This window comes from Schistocerca serialis, chromosome 10 (genome assembly GCF_023864345.2).
Source record: "Schistocerca serialis cubense isolate TAMUIC-IGC-003099 chromosome 10, iqSchSeri2.2, whole genome shotgun sequence".
Lineage (NCBI taxonomy): Eukaryota > Metazoa > Arthropoda > Insecta > Orthoptera > Acrididae > Schistocerca > Schistocerca serialis.
The window spans coordinates 116,565,374-116,590,044 of NC_064647.1; the positions used below are offsets into that span (position 1 = coordinate 116,565,374).

The following is a 24,671-nucleotide window of genomic DNA, read 5'->3' on the forward strand; positions in this document are numbered from 1 at the left end:
CAATGGCCTGCAGCCAACCTGACTCTGCACTTAATGTATGTTTGCTCTTGTGGAACCAGTCAGCTAGGAGAGGACACTCCATCCGCGTGAAAACAATGCAGATAGTGTCAGTTACCAGTTATAAGGCTGCTCTAATGGGCATAGGAGCGGGCGCCAGGGGCTACTATTGACAGTGGGACATCGTAGGTCCACTGGCCAGTCGCCACACGCTTAGAGCTGGGCAGCTCACAATCAGTTAGGTATTGGCCCAACCTGGTGCCGATTGCTCCGTTGGGTTTATGGAACACTAGCACTGCTAGAAATTGTGACCATAATATCGACACCTGCTGCTACATAAATAAAAAAAAAATAAAAATAAAATAAAAAATAAAAATATTTCATTATGTATCGGTACATGGAACATCTGCACTACACTGCAAGGCTTCCCAGACACCTGTGGAAGCTCACAAGAGCTACACAAAACAGCTGCTATAGACTTAGATTTAGTCAGACTCGGTATCGCTATAGCAGTATTGCAGGAAACCAGGCTACCAGAAGAAGGCTCAATACAGGGAAAAAACTACACTTTTTTCTGGAAGGGCAAAGATGTTGCTAGCCCCAGACAGTACGGAATCCCGTTTTGCTGTCCGCCATGACTTGCTGTGTTTTACCGAAAACCTGACTGGGATCTCAGAACGCATTATAACTCTGCATTTCACAACAAGTAGTGGACCACTGACACTGATATCTGTGTATGCACCAACACTTACCTGAGCTGCAGGTGCCAAGAATCAGTTTTATGAACAACTCAGCGATGTGGCACAAGGAGTGCACTCCGGGGACCGTCTATGCATCCTTGGTGATTTCGGCGCTCGTATTGGTAGTGATTTTGCGACTTGGCATGACAGACTAGGCAAACACGGAGTGGGCAAGATGAATGAAAATGGTCTACGGTTGCTTGAATTTTGTGCAAAGTCTCAGTTGTGTGTCACCAATACATACATTAAAGGAAAACTGAACCACAAGGTTTCCTGGTTGCACCCCTGTTCAAAACATTGGCACCAATTAGATCTTATTCTAACTAAAAGGAAAGATCTGTGTTACTTTTTTCATAAATGTTATTTCCTTAGTTCAGGCTGTGACACGGATCATGCACTACTAGTGACAAAAGTGTGCTTCGTGACCAAAAAGTTTCACTCTGCCAGAACACCTTGCAAAACAAAAATTAACCTTTGCCAAATGAGAGATACTGCTGCAGTGGAAGTATTTAGTGACGAGACACGAAAAGAGGTGGATCCCTGGGACCCAGCTGCTTCTATTTCCGAAGACTGGCAGAAGATAAAATCGCTTGTTACTGTTACGGGTGGAAATGTGTTTGGTAATCTGGAAGCAAAATCCCAGGATTGGTTCATCGAGAATGTAGGTGTCCTGAAACCTCTCCTTGATGCTAAGCATCAGGCCACTGTTATCTGGCATAAAAAACCCATGCAGTTCTACACGTGAGTAGTTAAGCGAAGCAAAGGTAGCTGTTCAACGCACTGTCTACAACTGCATCAATTCCTACTGGGAGCAACTTTGCCCTGGAATACAGGAGCATTTCAATGCTGGCGACAGTGGTGGTGTGTACTCAGGCATCAAACGGGCTATTGGACCCATTCCAAAGAAGAGCGTACCACTCAAGGAAATAGATGGAAAAGTCATCACAGATCGAAATCGGCAATTGCATTGTTGGGTAGAATGTTACTCCAGCCTCTACTCACATGCCATCAACATTAGTCCAAACACAATGGATGAAATTCCTCAGATGACACCTTATGATGACTTGGGTGTCACACCCACTATGGAGGGGCTTCAGTGAGCAATTGCACAGCTTAAATGTGGGAAGTGCCTTGGCAAAGATGACATCTCCACAGAAATTGTAAAACATAAGCCCACTTTCCGCAGCTTTTCAACCTCTTACTGAAATGTTGGGCTGAGGTTACTATGCCACAAGATATGCGCGATGCCAATATTGTTACTTTATACAAACTTAAAGGTGATTGCGGTGATTGCAACTGTCACCATGGAATCTCACTTCTGAGTATACCTAGAAAAACATTTGCCCATGTGGTGTTGGGCAGCTTCAGATGCTTGCCGAGAGCATACACCCTGAAGAACAACGTGGGTTTCATCCCCAATGATCTACAGTTGATATGATCTTCACACTTCTCAAATTCAGGAAAAGTGCCACAAGCAGAAAACCCCTGTGTTTATTGCCTTCATCCACATAAAGAAGGCTTTCGACAGAGTCAGCAGAGAAGGACCGTATGCAGTACTTTTGAAGATAGGATGTCCTCTGAAGCTCTTAAAGATGATCATGGCTTTTCACGAAGATAGGGAAGGTGCTGTGATCTTCGACGGAATCACATCTGACCTGTTTGCTGTGGAAAGAGGGGTTCATCAAGGCTGCGTATTGGCTCCCTCTCTGTTCAATATTTTTTTCTCACCACTCCTCAAAGTTCATTTCGTGAAACTGACCTGGGCATTCATCTGTAAACCAGATCTGAAGGGAAGCTCTACAATATTTATCTGCTCAGATCCAAGAACGTCCGAGAAGACTTGCTTCTAAATAGCCTTTTGTTTTCTGCGTTCTTCTCCGTGTGTATAAATGTAAAGAAGACGTTTGTCATTGCACAAGGATACACAGATCCGCCTATCATCAAACTGAACGGCTCCTTGTTGAAGGTAGTCGATATATTCTGCTATCTTGGCTCAATAATGATGGAAGATCTCTCCCTGGGTGATGAGGTAAATGCACGAATAGGAAAGGCTGCCACACTTTTGGAAAATTCCGCATACGAGCATGGGACAACAAACATCTTAAATTGTCGACAAAAATACTTGTGTATCAATCGTGTGTGTTGAGTACCCTCCTGTATGGGGCTGAGACTTGGATGTCTTATGCCAAACAGAAACAAGAGCTCAACACCTTCCACCTGCAGTGCTTACGGAGCATCTTGAGAATATCATGGAACGATCGTGTGACCAATGATATGGTTCTGAAAACTGCAAAAACAACAGAGTATCACTGCCAAACTCAAACAATGTCGCCTGCGGTGGTTATGACATCTGCATCATATGGACCACTCCCGTCTGCCCCGGCGCACATTACTCAGTGACATAGCAGGAGCAAAGAGACCTCGTGGAAGACCTTCACTACACTTTTGGGATTGCATCAAGCATGATATGTGCGCATTTAATATTGACAGCGACCAGTGGGGGCAACTCGCTGGCGATTGCAGCAAATGGAGGAAATGGACTGCAGGTGGAAGCAAGATGCACGACCAAGTATGGTTTAACAACTTAGCTGCAAGACAGTCACACAGACATGAGCTTATGACTAATCCTCCTACTAGAATGACTCATATTTGCCTCGCTTGTGGGCGCCAAGAAGGCTCTCGCATCGGACTTCTAAGCTACCAGGGAAAATTTGTCCAGGATGCCACTTGACTCTTCCGACAGGAAGCACAAGGCCATTTAAAAAGTGCCACGGTAGACATACAATCTTGAAGAGCTTTGCAGCAATCAGAGGCACAACATTTACTATAGCTACACAAATGTGATGGTGCAGATCTATTAGATCACAAACTGGTGTTGATAAACCCTCCAGGAAAAAATCAAATGGCATAATGTCTGAACTTCTCGGGTGCCAAGCAGTCAGTGAGCTACCTCTCCCGATCCAGCAGTCTGAGAACTCACGATTCCATAAGTCCCTCACAATGTTCGCAAAATGGCATGGCGTGCCATCTTGTTGAAAGATAATGTCACAAGGAAGTTGTGGCACAGCTTACAGCTCCAAAATGTCTATGTACATTGTTGAATTAACTGTAGGCTCCATGAAAAAGAATTGATCTATAACCCTGTGCTTTAACAATCTACTCCACACATTCACGTTTGCACTCTTAACACCATGTTTGGGATGGTTCAATTCTCCATCTGCAGCAATTGTGTAGCATTGTTCAAGAAACAGACGAAATCGAGAAATACCTCATTTTCATCTGTTTTAGCCAGAATTGTCGCTGTGAATGCCTTCTGTTGCGGCCTGTTCTCAAGCTCAATTTTGTGACAAAGCTGCAGTTTTCGTGTAGGTTCTACCTTTTATGGATGATTGTTTAGTGTTGAATGAGGTAACAGTAACTGCCTACTTGCTTGTCAGATTGACTAATGAGGGCTCCTCTGGAAGGACTACAGATTATTTCCACAATAGCCTCTGTAGCTGTGTGCTTGGGTGATGAGCCTACATTGAAAGCAAGCCCCCAGTTTCCCAAGCCTTGATTGTTGCGTAATGGGAACATCGTCAGATGATCGCAGTCCGTACTCACATCAAAAACAACATTATACCTGTGTAACAGACTTTAGCGCCATGAAAGAAAGCACACTGAACACCTCCTGCTGTGGAGGCCACACGGTTACCGATGCACATTTATACGAACAAAACAGTTACTTTCATGTGCATGTGCTACCAACTGCTATAAGCAAATGTATAAAACATTTTGAGTTACTATACTTGTAGAAGCAAACCACCAATCAGTATCTCAATTATGTGTCAATTTGTTACATTTTATATTGTTACAACACCATATAGCAGATAGGCACAACAAAAAGACTGTCACAAAATAAGCCTTTAGCCAAAAGGGCCACTGTCAAAAAGACACACACACACACACACACACACACACACACACACACACACACACACACACGACCACAGTGGTAGCTAAAGCCAGATGACGAGCAGCAGCAGCAGTAGTGCATGATGGGAGAGACAACTGTGTGGAGGAAGGGGGGGGGGGGATAGCAGGGTAGGATTGGGGGATGGTGAAGTGCTGTTGGGGAATGTACAGGGACGAGGTTGAGAGAGGCTAGGGCAGCTAAGTGCAGTTGGGAAGTTGGATGGAGGGTGCGGAAGAGAGGGGAGTGGGGTAGTGGAAAAGAAGAGGAGGACTGGGTTCGTTGGTGGAATATAGGGCAGTGTAGTGCTGGAATGGGAACAGGGAAGGGGCTAGATGGATGACAATGACTAGCAAAGGTTGAGGCCAGGAGGGTTACGGAAACGTAGGATATATTGCAGAGGCAGTTCCCACCTGCGTTGTTCAGGAACAGGCTGTGAAGCTGTCATTGAAATGAAGAATGTCATGTAAGGCGGTGTGTTCAGCAACAAGGTGGTCCAGTTGTTTCTCGGCCACATTTTGTCGGTGGCTGTTCATGCGGACAGACAACTTGTTGGTGTCGTGTCCCACATAGAATGCAGCACAGTGGCTGCAGTTTAGCTTGTAGATCACATGATTGGTTTCACAGGTAGCCTTGCCTTTGATGGGATAGGCCATGTTATTAACCGGACTGGGAGTAGGTGGTGTACGAGACAGGTCTTGCATCTGGGTCTATTATCAGCCACGAGACAAGTGGTTGGGAGCAGGGTGTTGTGTAAGGATGGACTAGTATATTGTATAGGTTCGGTGGACGGCAGATTAGCACTGTGGGAGAGGTGAGAAGGAAGTGGGCAGGACATTTCTCATTTCAGAGCACAACGAGAGGTAGTTGAAACGCTGGCAGTGAATGTAATTCGGGTGTTCCAGTCCTGGGTGGTACTGAGTTATGAGGGGAATGCTCCTCTGTGGATGGATGGTAAGACTTTATGAGGTGGTGCGTGATTGGAAAGATAAGGCACAGGAGATTGGTTTTTGTACAAGTTTGGGAGGATAATTATGTTCTGTAAAGGCCTCAGTGAGACCCTTGGTATATTTTTACATTCCATCCTGGATTTTCCATTGTTTGATTTTATATTATTGTATTTTTAAATCGGCCAGACTATATCGTAGCTGCTTGACCATTGCTGCACATCTCGCGTGTGGTCACTATGTTATTTTCTTTTGGCAAATTTATGCTAAGTGCTCCATTGCAGTATGACCATCAGATTATTAAAGATACTTTGAATAGAGAAACTTTCCAAATATAATTTAAAAAAAAAAACCTCATCAATCTACCTTATAAAATTTTTGCTCAATCATATGTGTTTCCTTAATCTTGTATATATGTTATAATCTCAAACTAAGAATTATACAAATCCATCTTTTTTATCACGTTTTGTGCAATTTCCAGTTTTGTACCTCAAAACACTCGTGACTTAACATAGTGTACAGTGCGTCTTTGTAAGTGAAAATGGGTATTACATTGTACTCGTGTTCAGTATCTCTAATCTTCACTCATTTTGAAGCTCGAAAACTATCTTCATAAACTTCTGACTGTGTGTATTTCTGCACCTAACTTGTTACTTGTAGCATGGTCAATTCCATATCCCATCATTCATCATCTTGGACAGTTTCCAGCCTCTGGTCGGGTGTGTATGGAACATAGGCCTCTCCATCTTCTTCTGTCTTGCCACTGTCTCTCCATCTTCACCTTGGTCCAGTCTCCTCCTTTCTTCTGGACACATTCCTCTACTCCTTTCAGCCATCTGTCTCTTGATCTTCCTCTTGGTCTCTTTCCTTCCAGTTTCGTCTCGTGTATCCTCCTGGGTATCCTCTTCTCCTCCAGTCTCTTAACGTGTCCTTACCATCTCAGCCTTGATTCCACTATCTTCTCCTGTAATGGTTCCACTTTCATTAACTCTCTGATCCTATCATTTCTTAACATGTCTTTGTCCCATCATTATCAAACTGATTTAGTGCTTCAGTTGTATTGTTCTCAATATTGATGGCCTGTTAATTCCTTCACTGACCTTATGTTCCATGTTTCTGCTTCCTGTCTAGGGATCACTTTCATGTTTCTTTGTCCAATGACCAATAGAATTTGGATACTTGTAGCTAATACCTTTTATTGCAAACATATAAAAATATGATTTCTATTAGCTGAGTTAAATTTTTTAACAATTTATTTTTATTTACAGTGTGTGGAAAGTATCGCACTAGCAAGTGTTTTAAGTATTAATCTTTTATTTCATTTCTAAAATTGTATTAGTCATTGTTGCTATCAAGAAAAAATACAATCTAGAAAAAGTGAATTAGAGCTTAGTTCCTGGTAGCATTCAGAGTTAGTGCAATCACAGTTGATGGTAGAGTGATACAGAGTTTAGAATTTAGCAAATGAAAATTTTTTACACAGAAATTGTTTCTCATATTACTCACTTTTTATATTTCTATGAGGAATATTATTTAGTGGAGAATTTTTATTTTAATATGCAACAAAAATGATACTTTGCATTGAACACACTATAAATGATATTAGCAGGTGTAGAGTAGAAGATGAAACCAAAGAATGGTTGTTAAAATTGTCTGAGGGAGAAGAATAGTAATTGCTCAAAACTGCTGAAACAGGAAAAATGTGGAAATGTATAAAATTACAAAGCATGTCTCACACGAAATAGTATTGAATAGAAAGGATGGAAATGGATGCAGACATGAAACTGAGAGATTTGTAGATGTACATTCTTTTCCTCTGTCTTTTCTGCATAGCCACTGTTACTCTCTAAGCAGTTTTGGACCACTGAACAAGATTTTTTAAAACTTCCTGCATATTATTCCACCTCTTGCGATTTCAGTCAATCTCAAACTCATCATGTACTTGTCTATGAAACACTGATATGCTAGCTATTTCTTTGTGTGTAGGAAGGGATAGTCTGGTTGAGAATATGTTTTTAATGGAGTTGGTAGAGACTTTCTGTTCTGAAATAACAGTATGTTTGGACAGTTTGATCAATAGTCACCCGATGAACTCTATGCACTCTAGCCAGGCAAAATTGTTGAAATTTGTAGCAAGTTGATTAAGGAATCCGAGTCTCCAACACATCTTGACTCATGTTCTAAGCAATCATCTTCTCCATTGCTCAGCCTTCTGCTTCACTTTTCAAAGGGTGTATTTTTACCGCTTTCCCTAAAAGTGTGACTCAATTGCATTACTTTTCCTTTAATCATTGCTGAAGGCTCATTAATGCCGATCAGTTCATGGTAAATTTCAGCTAAACATTGTCCTTTCGCTTGGAGAAATTGGACGGCAAAATGTAACGCCGTCAGTGGGATTGTTTGTTTTTCAGCAACATTAACCCACTGTTGTACAGAGATAAAGTAGGATCAATGTGTGATACTGTACAAGGACAAGCTTTTATGGCAGACAACGATATTTTACGTCTAGTTGCTGGTTTATCCCTTTTTAAGGAAACAGACTGTATTCTCAAGACAAAATGAATGTATTGTATATTTACAGCTTCAGGTCACAGAAATAGTATCATTAAGCAGTGTGTCTACTGTGTATAGGTTCTTTAGCTCTTGTAACAATATTATGAGAAGGAAAGTTGCTTCTCACCATGTAGCGGAGATGCTGAGTTGCAGATAGGCACAACAAAAAGACTCTCGCAATTGGCAGTGTGGTTTCAGTTGCCTGAGATTGCAGTCTCGTGTGTGTGTGTGTGTGTGTGTGTGTGTGTGTGTGTGTGTGTGTGTGGGCGCGCGCACAGTGTATGTATCTAGTGTTGATGAAGGCCTTAATGGCCGAAAGCTTTAATTGTGTGAGTCTTTTTGTTGTGCCCACCTGCGACTGGGCATCTCCACTATATGGTGAGTAGCCATAGTATTGTTACATTCTATCCTGGATTTTCCATAGTTTGATTCTTTAGCTCATGGAATTTTTTGTACATTTGTTTCACTGGTTTTGCCATTTCGTTCATCTGATTTACAGCTGCTTGCTGTCCTTGGCTTCCTGCACTCTCTATCCCCATGTTCTCCTTGCCCTTTCTTGCCCTTATTTTTCAGAAAGGACTCAATTCCACATTTTTAAAGGCCACTTTTCCTCGTCCATCCTGTGAGACGTACACACTAAAGCAGCCTATTTCGTTGCCCGGCAGCCTCGTCGAGCGGCTAAGTCCTGTTCAAGGTCACCCGCCTAGCTTATAACCAGGGGCGGCACGGCCACCAAAACAAAAAGTGAATACATTTTTTAAATAAAAAAAGGAAGGGAGATAAGGAATAGAGATAAGGAAAGGACAGAACAAACTTTATTGTCTATAATAAATCATACAATTACCGTTGATCTTTATTTTACAATTGCCATTGCCGACTTTGGCCCATAAAAAGAGGTACTCATCTGCATTTAATTTCTTCTTCCTTCTCGTAGTCAAAACAAATGGCATGCTTGGAACAAGAGTACCATAAGGCTGTTTAGTCAAGAGTCCTGTAGTCTCAGCTGTACTGTTTAACATATACAGGGTTGTCATAAACAGCCTGAAGAACTAGTAAGGGTGTAGCAGGGTAGATTGTGTTGAGAAATAATTGTTAAGAGAAAAATTTTGTATGTTGTGCTGCTTTTGAGTTAAGTAGCTTTGAAGTTAGCCAGTCAAGCTGTTGCAAGTGCAAATTCAAGTGGCCCATCAGATACAATTAGTGTCAGTTGTCATCATAGCATAGATGATAGTGCACAAGACTGCTCAGCCATTGTGTTGTGTTCAATCCCCACTACCGTCCCATGCCCAATTTTTGTATTGCTCTATTGCTCAATTTTAGGAAACCAAATGAAGAACATGTTCAGTGACACCATCTCTGGCGGGCCATTTGAATTGGCATATACAAGGGTCTGAGTGAGTAACTTCAACGCTAATTTACTTGGAAATGGCGCAGCGTATAAAATTTTTTCTTAACAATTATTTCTCAGCACAACTGCAACACTCTTATGAGCTTTTCAGACTGTTCCTGACCACCCTGTATATCATTCTCTCTTTTGTGGATGCATTTTGCACGTGCTTCTGTCACTGTAGTCGTCCACTGCTTCTTACTACAAGCATTTTCAGACTTGATTATTTCCCGCTTTTGTTCTTTCGCTAATGTTCTGTGCTTAAGAAACATGGTTTACGCCAAATTAAACATAAGTGAACAAGCATTCTCTTCAGTTGAACCAGTAGGCGAATGTGAGCAAACAGCATTTGATCGTACTCAGTTCACATTCACAGTTTTTTCTGCGAACTGTAAGAGAAATGTCGCATGTCATCTGATTTGGCACTTGCAGCACAGAGAGCAGCTGTCTGCTATTTGGCACATTTGTTATCGAATGAGAGTTCTGTGAATGATGGGTCGATCAGAAGAAAATGTATTGTTGCTAATAGAAGAGTGTAGATGTCAGAGGTGCTTATGGGATCAAGAGATCCACTGCACAAAATGTCAAACAAAAAGAAATACACTAGGGAGAAATTATCAAGGCACTCAAAGATTCATCTACGTAGATGAGAAAGAAAACAAATTCATTACTTGCTTCCATCAGGTAGGACAGAGGAAAGAGGCAGGGTGTATTTACTTATATTAAAATGGAACAGCAAGCTAAATTTCCATGGAAGTAAACAAACTGAGATATGTCTATTTTATAGTGCTTAATGTTAAATTAAAAATATGAAAGTCCGTAATCTTCATGTGGCTTATGTGACAGGTAGCTGTAATTACTTCGCAGATGTATCACTGCTATTTTGATGTAATACAACAAATAAGTAAAAATAGTTTCCTTGAGGATCATATCATCTCCCCTCCAAAAAACTATTGTGTAGATTTTATCAAGTAGCATACATGACAGATCATACGAATATTTTACAGTACATTAATCATACTTTAACAGTGAGTACTTTACACAAATGTCACTGTGGACGTTAGGAAGTATCTGAGGTATTGTCACTATTGAACTGTGAAATGATTGTTAATGCATCTGTCTTGGTTTAATAAGAATCATTGTGTAAATGCAGGCTTTTCTTCAGTTTATGTTACTTGCTAGCAATCAGTGTCCTGCTTTGTAACTTTCCAAATTTCAGTGAGACTCCAGTGAAAAGCATCAGCCGACATACCTGCAAAGTTTCGGAACAATGTTGAGGAAGGCTGAAGTTGAAATTCAGTGATGAGTGCACTACTTCTATACGTTTCATGTTTGTATAGAAATCCAGGCAGCAACATTTTTCTTTCCATATGGCATTTTGCTTGCTTTACCAAGACGAGCCTTCACTGAGAGCAGCACATCTGCCATGCAAAATGAACCTTGCCGAAAATCACAGTTTTGAAATCTAGGCTATAACTATGATTGAACCAGTCACTGATTGAAACCTGTATGCCTGTTACTGGCACCATACACATTTGTAGGATGGGCATGCTATACTTGTTTTCTTATGTTCTCTTCCATTCGCTCCACTGTAGATATGTGTTTACGGATACAAGAAAGGGTGGTGAACTCTGGCAAATTGTCTGAACTTGTGTTTGCTTCCATTCCCTCTGATGTAAACATTGCATAAGTTATAGAATGTAATCCCCTCAATAATTTTATAATATATTTGCCTAATAAAGACAATTTTTATGAGCTTTGCACACTGTATACTACGTAGTTGTTGTATGGCTTTATGTCACTGTCTTATTCAGTGTTGTGTAACATTTCCACAACCTGGATGCTTATCAATCACAGACCCAAGTTAATAGAATTCTTCAGAGGCCTTGGTGTTTCTGTAAATTTTTGATGGAAGCTCCTAAAACCCTTCAAACTTCACACATGTAAAACCCTTCCAACTTCACACATGTATACACTCAGATTAAAATAACTTTGTGATTGATATTTCAGCCGATCAGGTGGCAGGGTCCTGGCATCAAACAAATGCTGTTCTTTCTTGGGCTTCCATCTCCTGTGTTGCTTTTTCTGTAGAATGTGTAGGGCATTGCCATGCGGTGCAGGTTACGTAAGAGTGGGCAGAACCCAGTCGTTTGGTGTGATTTACATTGATTGCACAAACGAATGGGCTATACGCTGCATATTAGCTGACAGTAACACCCCCCCCCCCCCCCCCCCCCAAGCACCGATGTCTGCTAGTCACAAAGTTATATTCATTTTATATGAGTTACAGCATTGTCGGTTTGGTGGTAACTGCCATCAGATCATCTGCAAACAATTGTATGTGGAAGTATGGATCACCAGTCTGTAGCCTGTTTTCGGTACACTTACTTGTTCATAAATGGAATTTTTTAAACTCATTAAGATTTTAAAAATTATGAAAATGGGAAGTCAGCAATAAAAATTTCAAAGTTTTGTCATATCATGTCTGTATGTCTGTTAGCCCTATTCCAGTTGACCTCGTTTTGACAGCAGTGCCGGCCGAAGTGGCCGTGCGGTTAAAGGCGCTGCAGTCTGGAACCGCAAGACCGCTACGGTCGCAGGTTCGAATCCTGCCTCGGGCATGGATGTTTGTGATGTCCTTAGGTTAGTTAGGTTTAACTAGTTCTAAGTTCTAGGGGACTTATGACCTCAGCAGTTGAGTCCCATAGTGCTCAGAGCCATTTGCCATTCGTTTTGACAGCTTGTAAGTACGCACTCCTCTTCTCTCTCTCTATAATTGCTGTTAACCGTTTCAAATTTGTTCCCATACCCCAACTATACTGTATCACCGATTTAACCTGTGACGCTCCAGTACTGTCCGTTCGAGATGAAATGGTTCTGTGACAGGTGGCTGCCGCAAGGACTCGGAAGACTCCGGCAGCTCGAGCACGACGCCGAGTGCAGAGCACGAGGGTTCGAAGCTGCTGCCGAGAGATCGCGGGGGAAGTGGTAGCCGAGAGGCGGGCAGTGGGCAGGGCAGCATCCGCAGCCAGGGAGCCATTCCCAAGCAGCGCCAGAGGCAACGCCAGCGGCGGTCCTCGGCAGGTGGGCTGTGTGCTGCGTGGTCACTTGGACCTCACATTGTGGGAGATAATCTGATATTTGATAGGGATGAGGTTAAACAACTGAAATTTTAAATTTTGGACATTAATAATTAAAATATTAATGGAAGTATACAGTTGTAAAATTATGAGGTTGAATTGGTGGGCATTACTTAGCGTAAGGCCAATAGCAGTAACCAGCTATCACTTCCAAAAAAATTTCATAAGTGCCCACTTTTCATCCAGTTTCAACCAGAGCATGAATACCTCATCACGTTCCTCTATGAAGACTGTGACTGTTTGTTGTCAGTCCCCACGGTCTCTGCCATACCACCCCCCCCCCCCCCTCCCCTCCCGGTCTCTGCCCTACGCCCTACAGCCCCCCGGTCTCAGCCCTACAGACCCCGGTCTTATAGCTCCCCGGTCTCTGCCCCATCCCTCCCCCCAGTCTTTGCCCTACCCCTCCCCCCAGTCTTTGCCCTACCCCTCCCCCCTGTTCATTGCCCTACCCCTCCCCCTGGACTCTGCGCACCCTCCGCCCTACTACCCGGTCTCTGCCCTCCACCCTTGTCTCCGCACTCTGCTCCTGTGTTTACCCCTGTCTCTACAGTCCACCATCTCTGCCCTCCACCCCGTCCCCGCCATCCCCGTCCAATGCAGCCCTCTACCCCCTTACCCGCCATCCCTCTCCCCAACACAGGCCCTTCCCCCGTCCTCTCCCCCCGGCCCGCCCTCTCCCCCCCGTCCCCACCCTCCCCCCATCTCCAGCCTCTCCTGTCTTGCGCCCCACCCACCCACTCCACCCACCTCTGTCCCCCATCCCACAGCCTCTGGCCTCCACCCTCTCACCCCGCCTCCACCCTCCACCCGCTACCCCTGTCCTCCCCACCCCCTCCCCCCGCCTGTGGGCCCCCACCCCTGTGCCTCCCCTCCAAGGCCCCCATGCTTTGAACCACCTCCGCCTTGGCTCCCTCCCTGCCTTGTTTGCTTCAGTGCTTTTGTTAAGTAATTGCTCATTTTATATGCGTTTCCATAATCTTCATTTTTAAGATGCTTCACTTGTAATTTAATCTTGTGTAATTGGTGGAATATCTTTTTTTCTATTTAGAAACAAATCCTGCTGTTTGCTCTGAGATTCTTTCAATAACTGATTTTTTTCTCTGCTTTAAAATGTACACTTTACTTTCTGCTGTTCTTTTGTGATAAAACATGCTAACAATTCCACTGGGTCTTTGGTTTTTGTCAGAGTACATATAACACCACTTACTTATAACACCGCTGTACATTACTTGATCTTATTTAACTCCTCTTTCAACTTCAGTAACCTTTTTTTTGTATGCTAAATCACTGTTGCTTACTGTCCTAAATAAAAATAATAGTAGCAGTTTTTCTAATGTTCACGTTTTTCACATTATTTTCTATTCAACCAAACTTTATTGTGCAAAGTGTGTGCACTGAAGTGGTTGGGAATGCCCTGTGGCCTGAAGTCATTGCCTGATTTTCCTCGCTGAGCTACTCCTGATATCCTTTCATCTGATTCAGTAGTTCTAACATCGGAGCAACCAGCAGATGGAGAAATGGCTTGGTACATCCCTACAACACTAACCTGCCAAAGCCTGAGGTGTCTGGTGAGACGGATAAACACTATAAACATGAGGAGAACTGTATTCACAGCAGTCTTGGCGTGACACAAGTGCTTCTGTATCTCATAATCTGGAACCAACATGACCAGAGTGCTGATTTGCACTAGCCAGAACCTTATTTCAGTATTGGGATTGAACAATATCTGTCTGTGTAACACACAATATGACTATAGCCTCACCCAGAGATTGCACAACTAGTTGTGTGATTTTTTTCCCCAGAATTTGCTACAGTTTTCCACAGGCTACATGTGAAACACCAAGTCTTTTGTCAAGTAGTTGGCTGTGGGCGGCTATCTGAACAAGGTGCATTATGGGAATGCTCAGAAATAAAAAAAAAGGAGTGCCCTGCATTAGTAGTGTTTTGTACAAGAAAGTTTGATGACAACATGAATTCACTTACAGTTTATAAATACACTTTCAGCCTCAGTATCCACTATGAAAAGATGAGCTGCTGAATTTAATGAAACCATGAAAGTGTCAAAGGTGATCCACACGATGAGTGTAACCGCACTAGAAGCTATCGAAAAAAGTGCACATTTGGGTAATCGGCATACAAGTTTAATTGAAATTTGCAGTATTGTAGAGATTTCAAAAAACATTTTGGCTACATTTTTCCTTGATGATTCCACGTGAGAAAGTTTTGTGCAAGACACATTCTGCCCATGTGCACGGCAGTTCAGAAACATACTCGCACAACAATATCTGAACAGTGTTTGCCCGATTTTCATAACAAGAAATGTGACTTTCTCTATGAGTATGTTTGCACTGGATGAAACATACAACAACACACGAGAATCAGAACAACAAATAAAACAACGTACAGAAGCCAGTTCTTCAGCTCCAAAGAAAACAAAGACTAAACCGTCAATGGGAACTGTAATGGTATCTGTGTTTCAGAATGTAAAACAAATTCTGTTAATTGGCTATCTTCACAGATAATACAGTAACTGTGAAATATTATTCAAACCTTTTAATGGATCTGTGTGCAAAAATTTGAGAAAAGAGATTTCTTTTGCAGAAGAAGAAGAAAAAATCATATTTCATCAAGGCAGTGCATCTTACCTTGAAAGTGTCTTGGCAAAGAGAAATTCGGGGATCTGCAGTATGAAGTGTTGAATATCTGCCTCACACCCCAGATTTGGCTCCATCAGCCTCAATATGTTTGCTGAAGTCTGTCTTCCATGCCGGTTAGCATTTTTTGTCCAACCAATAATCGATTGCAATTGTAAATGAATATTTTGCAGTACTTCGAGAGGAACACTATAAATATGGAAAAATGCCCTTGAAAGACTGTTGAGAGTAGTGTGTTTATGCTAGTATTATGTTGTAAAATATAACATTTTTGAAAACATAAATCCTCGTTTTCACTATCAGGCAGGGAATTTCTCAGACAATCCTCATCTCATGCATTTAGTCAAGGGGATAGAGCATACTTCGGCTCCCCTCAGTGTAGTATGGGTGGAGGAGCAGCTGTGTTTATTCCCAATAAAGTGTGATCCATTAAGATCATTATCTTATTGGTACCAACAGCTGTCTGACACTAATATGTGAATTGGACATGTTGATCTACCCTGGTTGATTCTTCTAATTCTCACTAAGATTTTATTAAGGGTTCTCCTCTCAGTTCATTGTAGTAACCATCTGCCATTTTTACTGATGTCTAGTTCTTACATTGAATCTAAAGCTGCCCTTTATAAATATTTGAATTTTCATTTCTGTTAAGCTTTTTGTGGCATCTTTATAGAAATCATGGTTTTTGTCACAAGGGTTTTACGGTTTTATTTAATTTAAATCTTATTTGGCTAATATCGGCTAGGTTTTGGGTGTAATACAAAAGGCAAAAATTTGGAGATAACATAGTCAGGAAGTTATTGTAGTGTTTGCTTAAAAGCTGTTTTCATTTTATGAGTTGCTGAATGAAGCACAATTATTTTGATTTATTTTATAGTGTGAATAATTTGAAGAATATTAGAAATAGAATTATTCTGTTAATTGAATGATCCATGGATAATTTGCATTGTTCCTATCAAAATTGTAAAGTTCATAGACTATATACATAGAATTTGTTTGCATATGTGTACGGCTAAATGTTGGCCACTTACAAATTATGAAAGAACGCCATGACTTAAATTTGATAAAAACGAGCATATTAGTTTCTAACAGTGCACACATTACTGGAGAAACCATGCTTAAATTTAAAAGTGGTGTATGCATATTTGTCCCATATTCTACAAGTTTTAACTGGAAATTTGTGTACAGAGTAGGAGTTGTAGACCAGGAGAAGCAACCTGAGATTTGGTTTAAAATTTGCTTTGTCAACCTGTCAGGCTTTGTAGTTGTTGAGGATAGATGAAGATCTATGTTGGTGTTTCTTTCAGGCATTGATTCAAATAATAGTGGCATTATGTCTTCAGGAGTCAGCCAGTGATGTTATGAGGTAGGTGATTGTGATAGCAAGTGTGAAGACTTCACCTGCTACGTCTTCATATTTCTTAATGTGCCTTCATCGTGGGGGGAAGTTTGTATTTTATATCAGAAGTTCCACCACATCTATGGTATAGATCTTTCCTTGTGTAAATCCTTTTAAGGTTTGGCCGAGTTGTGTTGCAGTGCTGTGATATTGGTTTTGTGAACTACTTTTCTGTGTGTTTCATTTCCAAGTCTATGTAACTTTGTACCCATCCTTCTGGTGAGTACTGTTTTCAAATCACTGCAAATGTCTCACCTTGTAGAATTGCATCTGCAAATTTGATCAGTCTGATAAATGTCTCGTGTGAACAGTTGATGTGTTACTACTTTTGTGCTATTGTATCTGAATTTAATGTAGTACGTTGCCATTTGTCAGTAGTTTTCCTGATGTGTGTCTTGAAATTAAAGTGTTTACTAGGGTAACTCAGTTGTACATTGAAGGCCATTACAATTGCAGCAACAAGAAAAGTAACAAATAACAAAATTTTACGTATTGTGTGTACACTGTATAATATGAACTTGAATCAGTCTCTTTGTCCCTGCCCCTCTTTTTTAAATAAACATTTTTTAGCCACATTATGGCTGTAAATGTAGAGTCAATATATCCGCTCCCAGTGTTCGATCTTTCTTGGACCAGACCATCCTTATTTGCTGGTAGGTCCATGGCTCGCTGCTGTTATCAGCTGTTAAATATGGTGATTGAGCTTCACACATACACAGCATATGAGCAGCAAAGTGTGATTAGTTTCGTTCCGAGCAAGAGATGAATGCCCATTGAAATAGAAAGAGAAATACAGCCCACTTATGCGGAAAAGTGTCTGGCTGTTAGGTGCGTGATGTGGCTGTGTTGTGAGTTTGCAAAAAGACTTGCTGGACATTGTGTGTTCCGAGAAGCCACATTCTTCACTGACTGATGCCAACATTCCCGCACAGATGCAATGGTGAAAGTGGATAGGCATGTGCACTTCAAGCATATTTCTCAAGAGCTTAGATTTACATACGGGAATGTTTACGACAGTATCCACGACAAGACGAGCGACATGTGGCAGTCACAACTGCTGACAAGCTCCGGTCATATTACTGGAAGAGTCTGGATCGCCCACCATACAGCCCGGACTTTGCACTTAGTGGTTTCCACATTTTCGGTCCACTGGAAAAGTTCCTGGCAGGACAGTGATTTTTGTGCAATGGTGAAGCGGAGACAGCAGTTTGACAGTGGTTCCACTGTGTGCTGGACAAATTCTAATGGAATATATGTCTGAACTGGTGTGAGGACTACTTCGAGAAATAGTGTAAGGTAGACAGAATAGTGTGTTTATCTGTAAGTACCTGTGTTCTCGTTACTCCATCCAATGAAAAACAGTGTCAAAGACTTTCTGATTCACCCTTGTAAGGACAAACAAGATTTGATTTTTAAGTGAATAGAGTGTATACAGGGTGCTAAATTTAGCACACACAACAGTGGCTGGGTATAGAGCCAAGCAGAGCTTCTTGACAGATACGGATAAGCCATTTCACGCTGCTGCAACTCTGTGCCAGAGTGCATCAAACTCAATGGATGCCAAATAGTGGCATTTTGGTGTATCGGCAACCAGTGGTCAGATGTCTTCAATGGGTGAGAGACATGGAGAATGTGCTGGCCAGGGCAACAGTCAAACACCCTGTGTGTTGAGGTAGGTCAGGTCAGCATGGGCAATGTGCACTTATGTTACTTAAAGATAACATCACAAATATCTCGAAGATAGGACACGCCAGAAATGTATCGCCTGTTGCGTAAATTAACGACAGTGAAAACTTGAGATGATGGTGTTCTGTACACAAAAGTACACTGTACCACTGAGCCAGGTGCCGGACCCATTTGTCGGTGACGAATAAAATATGGCAAGGTTCATTCTTTTCAGAGCCTCTGCTGTTCGTGTATGACACTTCATATATTGTCGTACTATCTGTGTCGATACCTGTCTTGTTGTAAAGTAGTGCAGTTACTGACTCGGGGCATAGTTGTACATCCTGCACTGTCTAGTCAAAATGTGACTATCCTCTCAGATGGTGGTCACATGAGGGCATTGAGATTCTGGATGGCACAAAGTATAGCCCTTCAGAACCCACCAGTTCCAATTTTGTATTGCAGTTGCAGAATTGCAACCGACACGAATGGCAATATTGTGGAATGATAAACCGCAGTCTTGGTAGACCACAATCTTGTCGTTGCTGTATTGTGACTTGTGCTGATAAATGTATCACCTCCTTTCACGAGGGATAATGTGATCTTATCACAACAGCCAATATTCATATGTGGTTTTTGAATGAGAAAATTGCTGCATAATCTTCGTTCTGTACAGAAACTAGGTTGTGTTACTCATATCTACCTTGTGTAGTTGTGCTGAAATGCTAATGATTTGTGTATCCTAGCATGTAATGCACTTTTTACCATCTTTGTTGTGTTACAGTTTGAAAGGCCTGGACTGTATACAGGTGTGCCTTTCGTCACTAGTGGCCTATTCTGTATTAGTCTTTATTTATATTTGTTGCCCTTTTTGCAGCTGCAGAAACAGCAGATGAGCAGCCACGCAGTGCCGTGCCTCTGGTCGTTCGGGAGGCACACATAACTACGACGAGCGACAACTTTGACAGCTGGAGGCGCCTGAGAAAAGCGGCGAGGGACCACGAGCGTAAGTCACCCTTCTAATTGTGTAGTGTGTTACAGAATTACTGTGTTATGCCGTTTTACTGGCTGAACAGAAAAGTAATTTTAAGACAAAATTATTTTATTTGGTAAAGGAGGAATCACTTTGTTGTTGTTGTTAGTAGTGGTGGCAGTGCTCTTTTTTTTTCCAAAAGTGCAGTTGTTGACTGCTGAGAGCTATGAAATAATTTTTAAATAACTGTTCTCAACACCATCAAAATAAAATTTCATTTTATCCTCATTTATTTTTATTGTCCAACTCGATAGAAATCAGTTTTTGTATAGCAAACTTCATAGTTATAATCTGACAGATCAATAAAAATCCAGGTAGAGTTCAGACGAACAAAATTTAAAAAGTGGCAACATTATGTTGTCCAAACTCAGTAACTCTACAGTACTGTGGCAGCTTGGTGCAGACTAAGCCTGTACATAGTGCTGACTTTACACAATTGAAGCTCAGGAGTGACTGGCTACGGCATTGTCCATGGAGTCCATTTAATATAGCTCAAGTACAAAATTATTGCATTTTAAACTTAATATAAAAAAGAGAGACTATAGTTAATATATATGTTGTTGTTGTTGTGGTCTTCAGTCCTGAGACTGGTTTGATGCAGCTCTCCATGCTACTCTATCCTGTGCAAGCTTCTTCCTCTCCCAGTACCAACTGCAACCTACATCCTTCTGTATCTGTTTGGTGTATTCATCTCTTGGTCTCCCTCTATGATTTTTACACTCCACGCTGCCCTCCAATACCAAATTGGTGATCCTTTGATGCCTCAGAACATGTCCTACCAACCGATCCTTTCTTCTAGTCAAGTTGTGCCACAAACTTCTCTTCTCCCCAATCCTATTCTGTACATCCTCATTAGTTATGTGATCTAGCCATCTAATCTTCAGCATTCTTCTGTAGCACCACATTTCGAAAGCTATTCTCTTCGTGTCGAAACTATTTATCGTCCATGTTTCACTTCCATACATGGCTACACTCCATACAAATACTTTCAGAAACGACTTCCTGACACTTAAATCTATACTTGATGTTAACAAATTTCTCTTCTTCAGAAATGCTTTCCGTGCCATTGCCAGTCTACATTTTATATCCTCTCTACTTCGACCATCAGTTATTTTGCTCCCCAAATAGCAAAACCCCTTTACTACTTTAAGTGTCTCATTTCCTAATCTAATTCCCTCAGCATCACCCGACTTAATTCGACTACATTCCATTATAGTTCATATTTGCTTTTGTTGATGTTCATTTATACCCTCCTTTCAAGACACTGTCCATTCCGTTCAGATGCTCTTCCAAGTCCTTTGCTGTCTCTGACAGAATTACAATGTCATCGGCGAACCTCAAAGTTTTTATTTCTTCTCCATGGATTTTAAAACCTACTCCGAATTTTCCTTTTGATTCCTTCACTGCTTGCTCAATATAGAGATTGAATAACATCGGGGAGAGGCTGCAACCCTGTCTCACTCCCTTCCCAACCACTGCTTCCCTTTCATGTCCCTCGACTCTAATAACTGCCATCTGGTTACTGTACAAAATGTAAATAGCTTTTCGCTCCCTGTATTTTACCCCTGCCACCTTCAGAATTTGAAAGAGAGTATTCCAGTGAACATTGTCAAAAGCTTTCTCTAAGTCTACAAATGCTGGAAACATAGGTTTGCATTTCCTTAATCTAGCTTCTAAGATAAGTCGTAGGGTCAGTATTGCCTCAAGTGTTCCGATATTTCTACGGATTCCAAACTGATCTTCCCCAAGGTTGTCTTCTACTAGTTTTTCCATTCGTCTGTAAAGAATTCGTGTTAGTATCTTGCAGCTGTGACTTATTAAACTGATAGTTCGGTAATTTTCACATCTGTCAACACCTGCTTTCTTTGGGATTGGAATTATTATATTCTTCTTGAAGTCTGAGGGTATTTCGCCTGTCTCATACATCTTGCTCACCAGATGGTAGAGTTTTGTCAGGACTGGCTCTCCCAAGGCTGTCAGTAGTTCTAATGGAATGTTGTCTACTCCCGGGGCCTTGTTTCGACTCAGGTCTTTCAGTGCTCTGTCAAACTCTTCATGCAGTATCATATCTCTCATTTCATCTTCATCTACATCCTCTTCCATTTCCATAATATTGTCCTCAAGTACATCGCCCTTGTATAGACCCTCTATATACTCCTTCCACCTTTCTGCTTTCCCTTCTTTGCTTAGAACTGGGTTTCCATCTGAGCTCTTGATATTCATACAAGTGGTTCTCTTTTCTCCAAAGGTCTCTTTAATTTTCCTGTAGGCAGTATCTATCTTACCCCTAGTGAGATAAGCCTCAATATCCTTACATTTGTCCTGTAGCCATCCCTGCTTAGCCATTTTGCACTTCCTGTCGATCTCATTTTTGAGACGTTTGTATTCCTTTTTGCCTGCTTCATTTACTGCATTTTTATATTTTCTCCTTTCATCAATTAAATTCAATATTTCTTCTGTTACCCAAGGATTTCTACTAGCCCTCATCTTTTTACCTACTTGATCCTCTGCTGCCTTCACTACTTCATCCCTCAAAGCTACCCACTCTTCTTCTACTGTATTTCTTTCCCCCATTCTTGTCAATTGTTCCCTTATGCTCTCCCTGAAACTCTGTACAACCTCTGGTTTAGTCAGTTTATCCAGGTCCCATCTCCTTAAATTCCTACCTTTTTGTAGTTTCTTCAATTTTAATCTACAGTTCATAACCAACAGATTGTGGTCAGAGTCCACATCTGCCCCCGGGAATGTCTTACAATTTAAAACCTGGTTCTGAAGAGTGCAATAATTTTGTATGGATATAACTTTGTAACTACTTACTTTTCAGTAGTGAAATGAAATTAAGGCTTGCAAATGAGATATGTCAACTATAAAACAAATATTTATAAATGAATATCGTTTTCAAGTGCACATGCTTTATAGGAACCTTAAATTTTCAGTATACACTCTAAGGCAAAAAAAGGCACACCACAAAGGTGTTGTGCAAATTGGTCACAAATTGATATTCGTACACGTATTGACGGAAAATGCAAAATTGTACACTCTGGCGGCCAGTCGACAAATGTCTGACCCTGCAGCGCAGCTGCATTGTGCAGCTGCTGAGGACGGTGAATGGGGGCACGTCGATACCAGGGAATAAAGTTTCTACGAATTTAATTCCGTGTACTCAGTCGGACAGCAACTGCCACATGAACAGTAGACGCAGATGTCGGCGTTTCAGAGAGAACGTGTAGTTGGGCTCGAAGAAGAAAGTTGGAGTAATAGACGAATTGCTTGACATTTCGATAGGAGTGATGCCACTATTCGGTGATGTCGGCAGGAACGGATGAGCAATAGCTGAACACAGCATCAAGAAGGAAGCAGTCGACCTAGAGAATTTAAGGACCGAGCCATCGTCACAAAGGCACTCGGAGCTCTAGATTCGTCACTATCGTCAATTTGACATGTAGCTGGTGCTTCATTGACCACAAACACCATTAATAAGTGGCTCACAGAAAGGGGGCTGAATCCATGGCACACCGTCTGCCACCTATCATTCATTGAGCTCTGTACATTGACAAGACCGTTTGCAATGGTGTTGAGCACATTTGTCCCAGAATCTCATCGAGCGGAGTAGAATTGTCTTCAGTGACGAGTCTCGCTTTGAATTGAGCGCCCGTGACCAGTGAAGGTGTATCTCAGCAGCAGTGGGATATCGACCTGACTTTCACCTTCCATGTGGCCCAACAACAAGGAGTGTTGGTCTGGGGTGCCATTTCATTTCATAGCAGGACCCCTTTGATTGTCATCCACAGCACCCTTATAGCTCAGTGATATGTCTCCGATATTCCCCTTCCCGTTCTGTTGCCCTTCATGGCAAGCCAACCTGGGCTTAAATTTCAGGAATATAATGCACACACACACACACACACACACACACACACACACACACACAGTGAGAGTTTCTGCTTCTTCTCTTTTGTACTTCCCAAACCCTGCCTCCCCAGTTGACAACATTTGGAGCATTATGGACAGGGTTCTCCAACCAGCTCAGGATTTTGATGACCTTATGTGCCATTGGACAGAATGTGGCACGATATCCCCCAGTAGGACATCCGACAGCTTTATCAATTGATGCCGAGCTAAGTAACTGCATATTTAAGGGCCGGAGGGGGACTGACACCTATCTGACTTTCTCAATTTGTGAAGTGCTTTCTCTTGAATAAATGATCTAATTTTTTTGAAATTGTAATCAGTTATTTGTCTGTGCATGTACATCACATTTGCCAATTTCCATGTAAACTGTACACTTTATAATAAGGTTTTGAAAAATTCATCTTGGATTAGAATTTATATTTTTCATACATGCCTAATATATGTATATGGAAAAAATAGCAGAAAAGGGGAAAATGATATTTATGTTAGGAATTCTATTTTATTATATTGCTATTTTTTGACTTGACAATCAAGCAGTGAATACCAAACTGCCCTTTAACAGTTATTGCCACAAATAAGAGAGATCAGTTTTAGACCTAAGCAAATTTTTTCGTTCCCGGATACAATGTTAAATCTGCGCGGGATGAAAGTTCGCACGAGAGACAGATGTGGCTGTGCCAATCACAAGTTTAGTTTCCTGGTTAGAAAAATTTCACTATACTGAAAGAATTCTATTACGTATAGGAATGAAATTGTAATAATGTGAAGATTTGGTGTGAAGCATTGCAGAGACATATCCACAACTTGGTAAAATTAATTGGAGGACTGCTGTTTACTCACGGCTCCATTGTGAGCACATCTTTTCTCAGTGCTGCTAAAACTAAAAAAAATTAGTTCAGCTCTCTACAAAGTTGAGAGCTACTAGTGTCAAACAAAAGACTTTTGATGTAACATTTTAGGGCCATTTCATTGTCTGGAGGAAATTGTAGCTCATTGAATGAATGGGAAAGTAGGAAAACAAAAGCTGTTAGTGAATAAATAGATCTGCTCGATTGTGTTATAGTGACTCTCTATGTGATCCAGTGATAATTATTTTGGTTTGTTGTGTTTCTCCAAATAAATCTGGGTTGCGATTTTCCTATTGTAAGGCGTCATGGCTATGTAGAATTTTGTACATAATAATGCTTGTGCTATTTGACTTTTGCTATGTATTTCCTTTTGGACACTATGGCAATTTTGGTTCTGAAGCCATCTTCAAGTGATTTATTTCCATCCTTCAAGCAGTATCATCA

General features: G+C 41.4%; 1 protein-coding gene across 1 annotated transcript in view; it reads left to right on the plus strand.

Annotated features, from left to right (window-relative positions):
- Positions 1-24,671, plus strand: part of LOC126424585 (pecanex-like protein 1) — a 273,094-nt gene that overhangs the window by 104,627 nt on the left and 143,796 nt on the right. The window contains exons 11-12 of the mRNA XM_050087327.1: positions 12,463-12,660; positions 19,312-19,440. Coding sequence (XP_049943284.1) covers positions 12,463-12,660; positions 19,312-19,440 — 327 coding nt within the window. The remainder of the gene's footprint in view (positions 1-12,462; positions 12,661-19,311; positions 19,441-24,671) is intronic.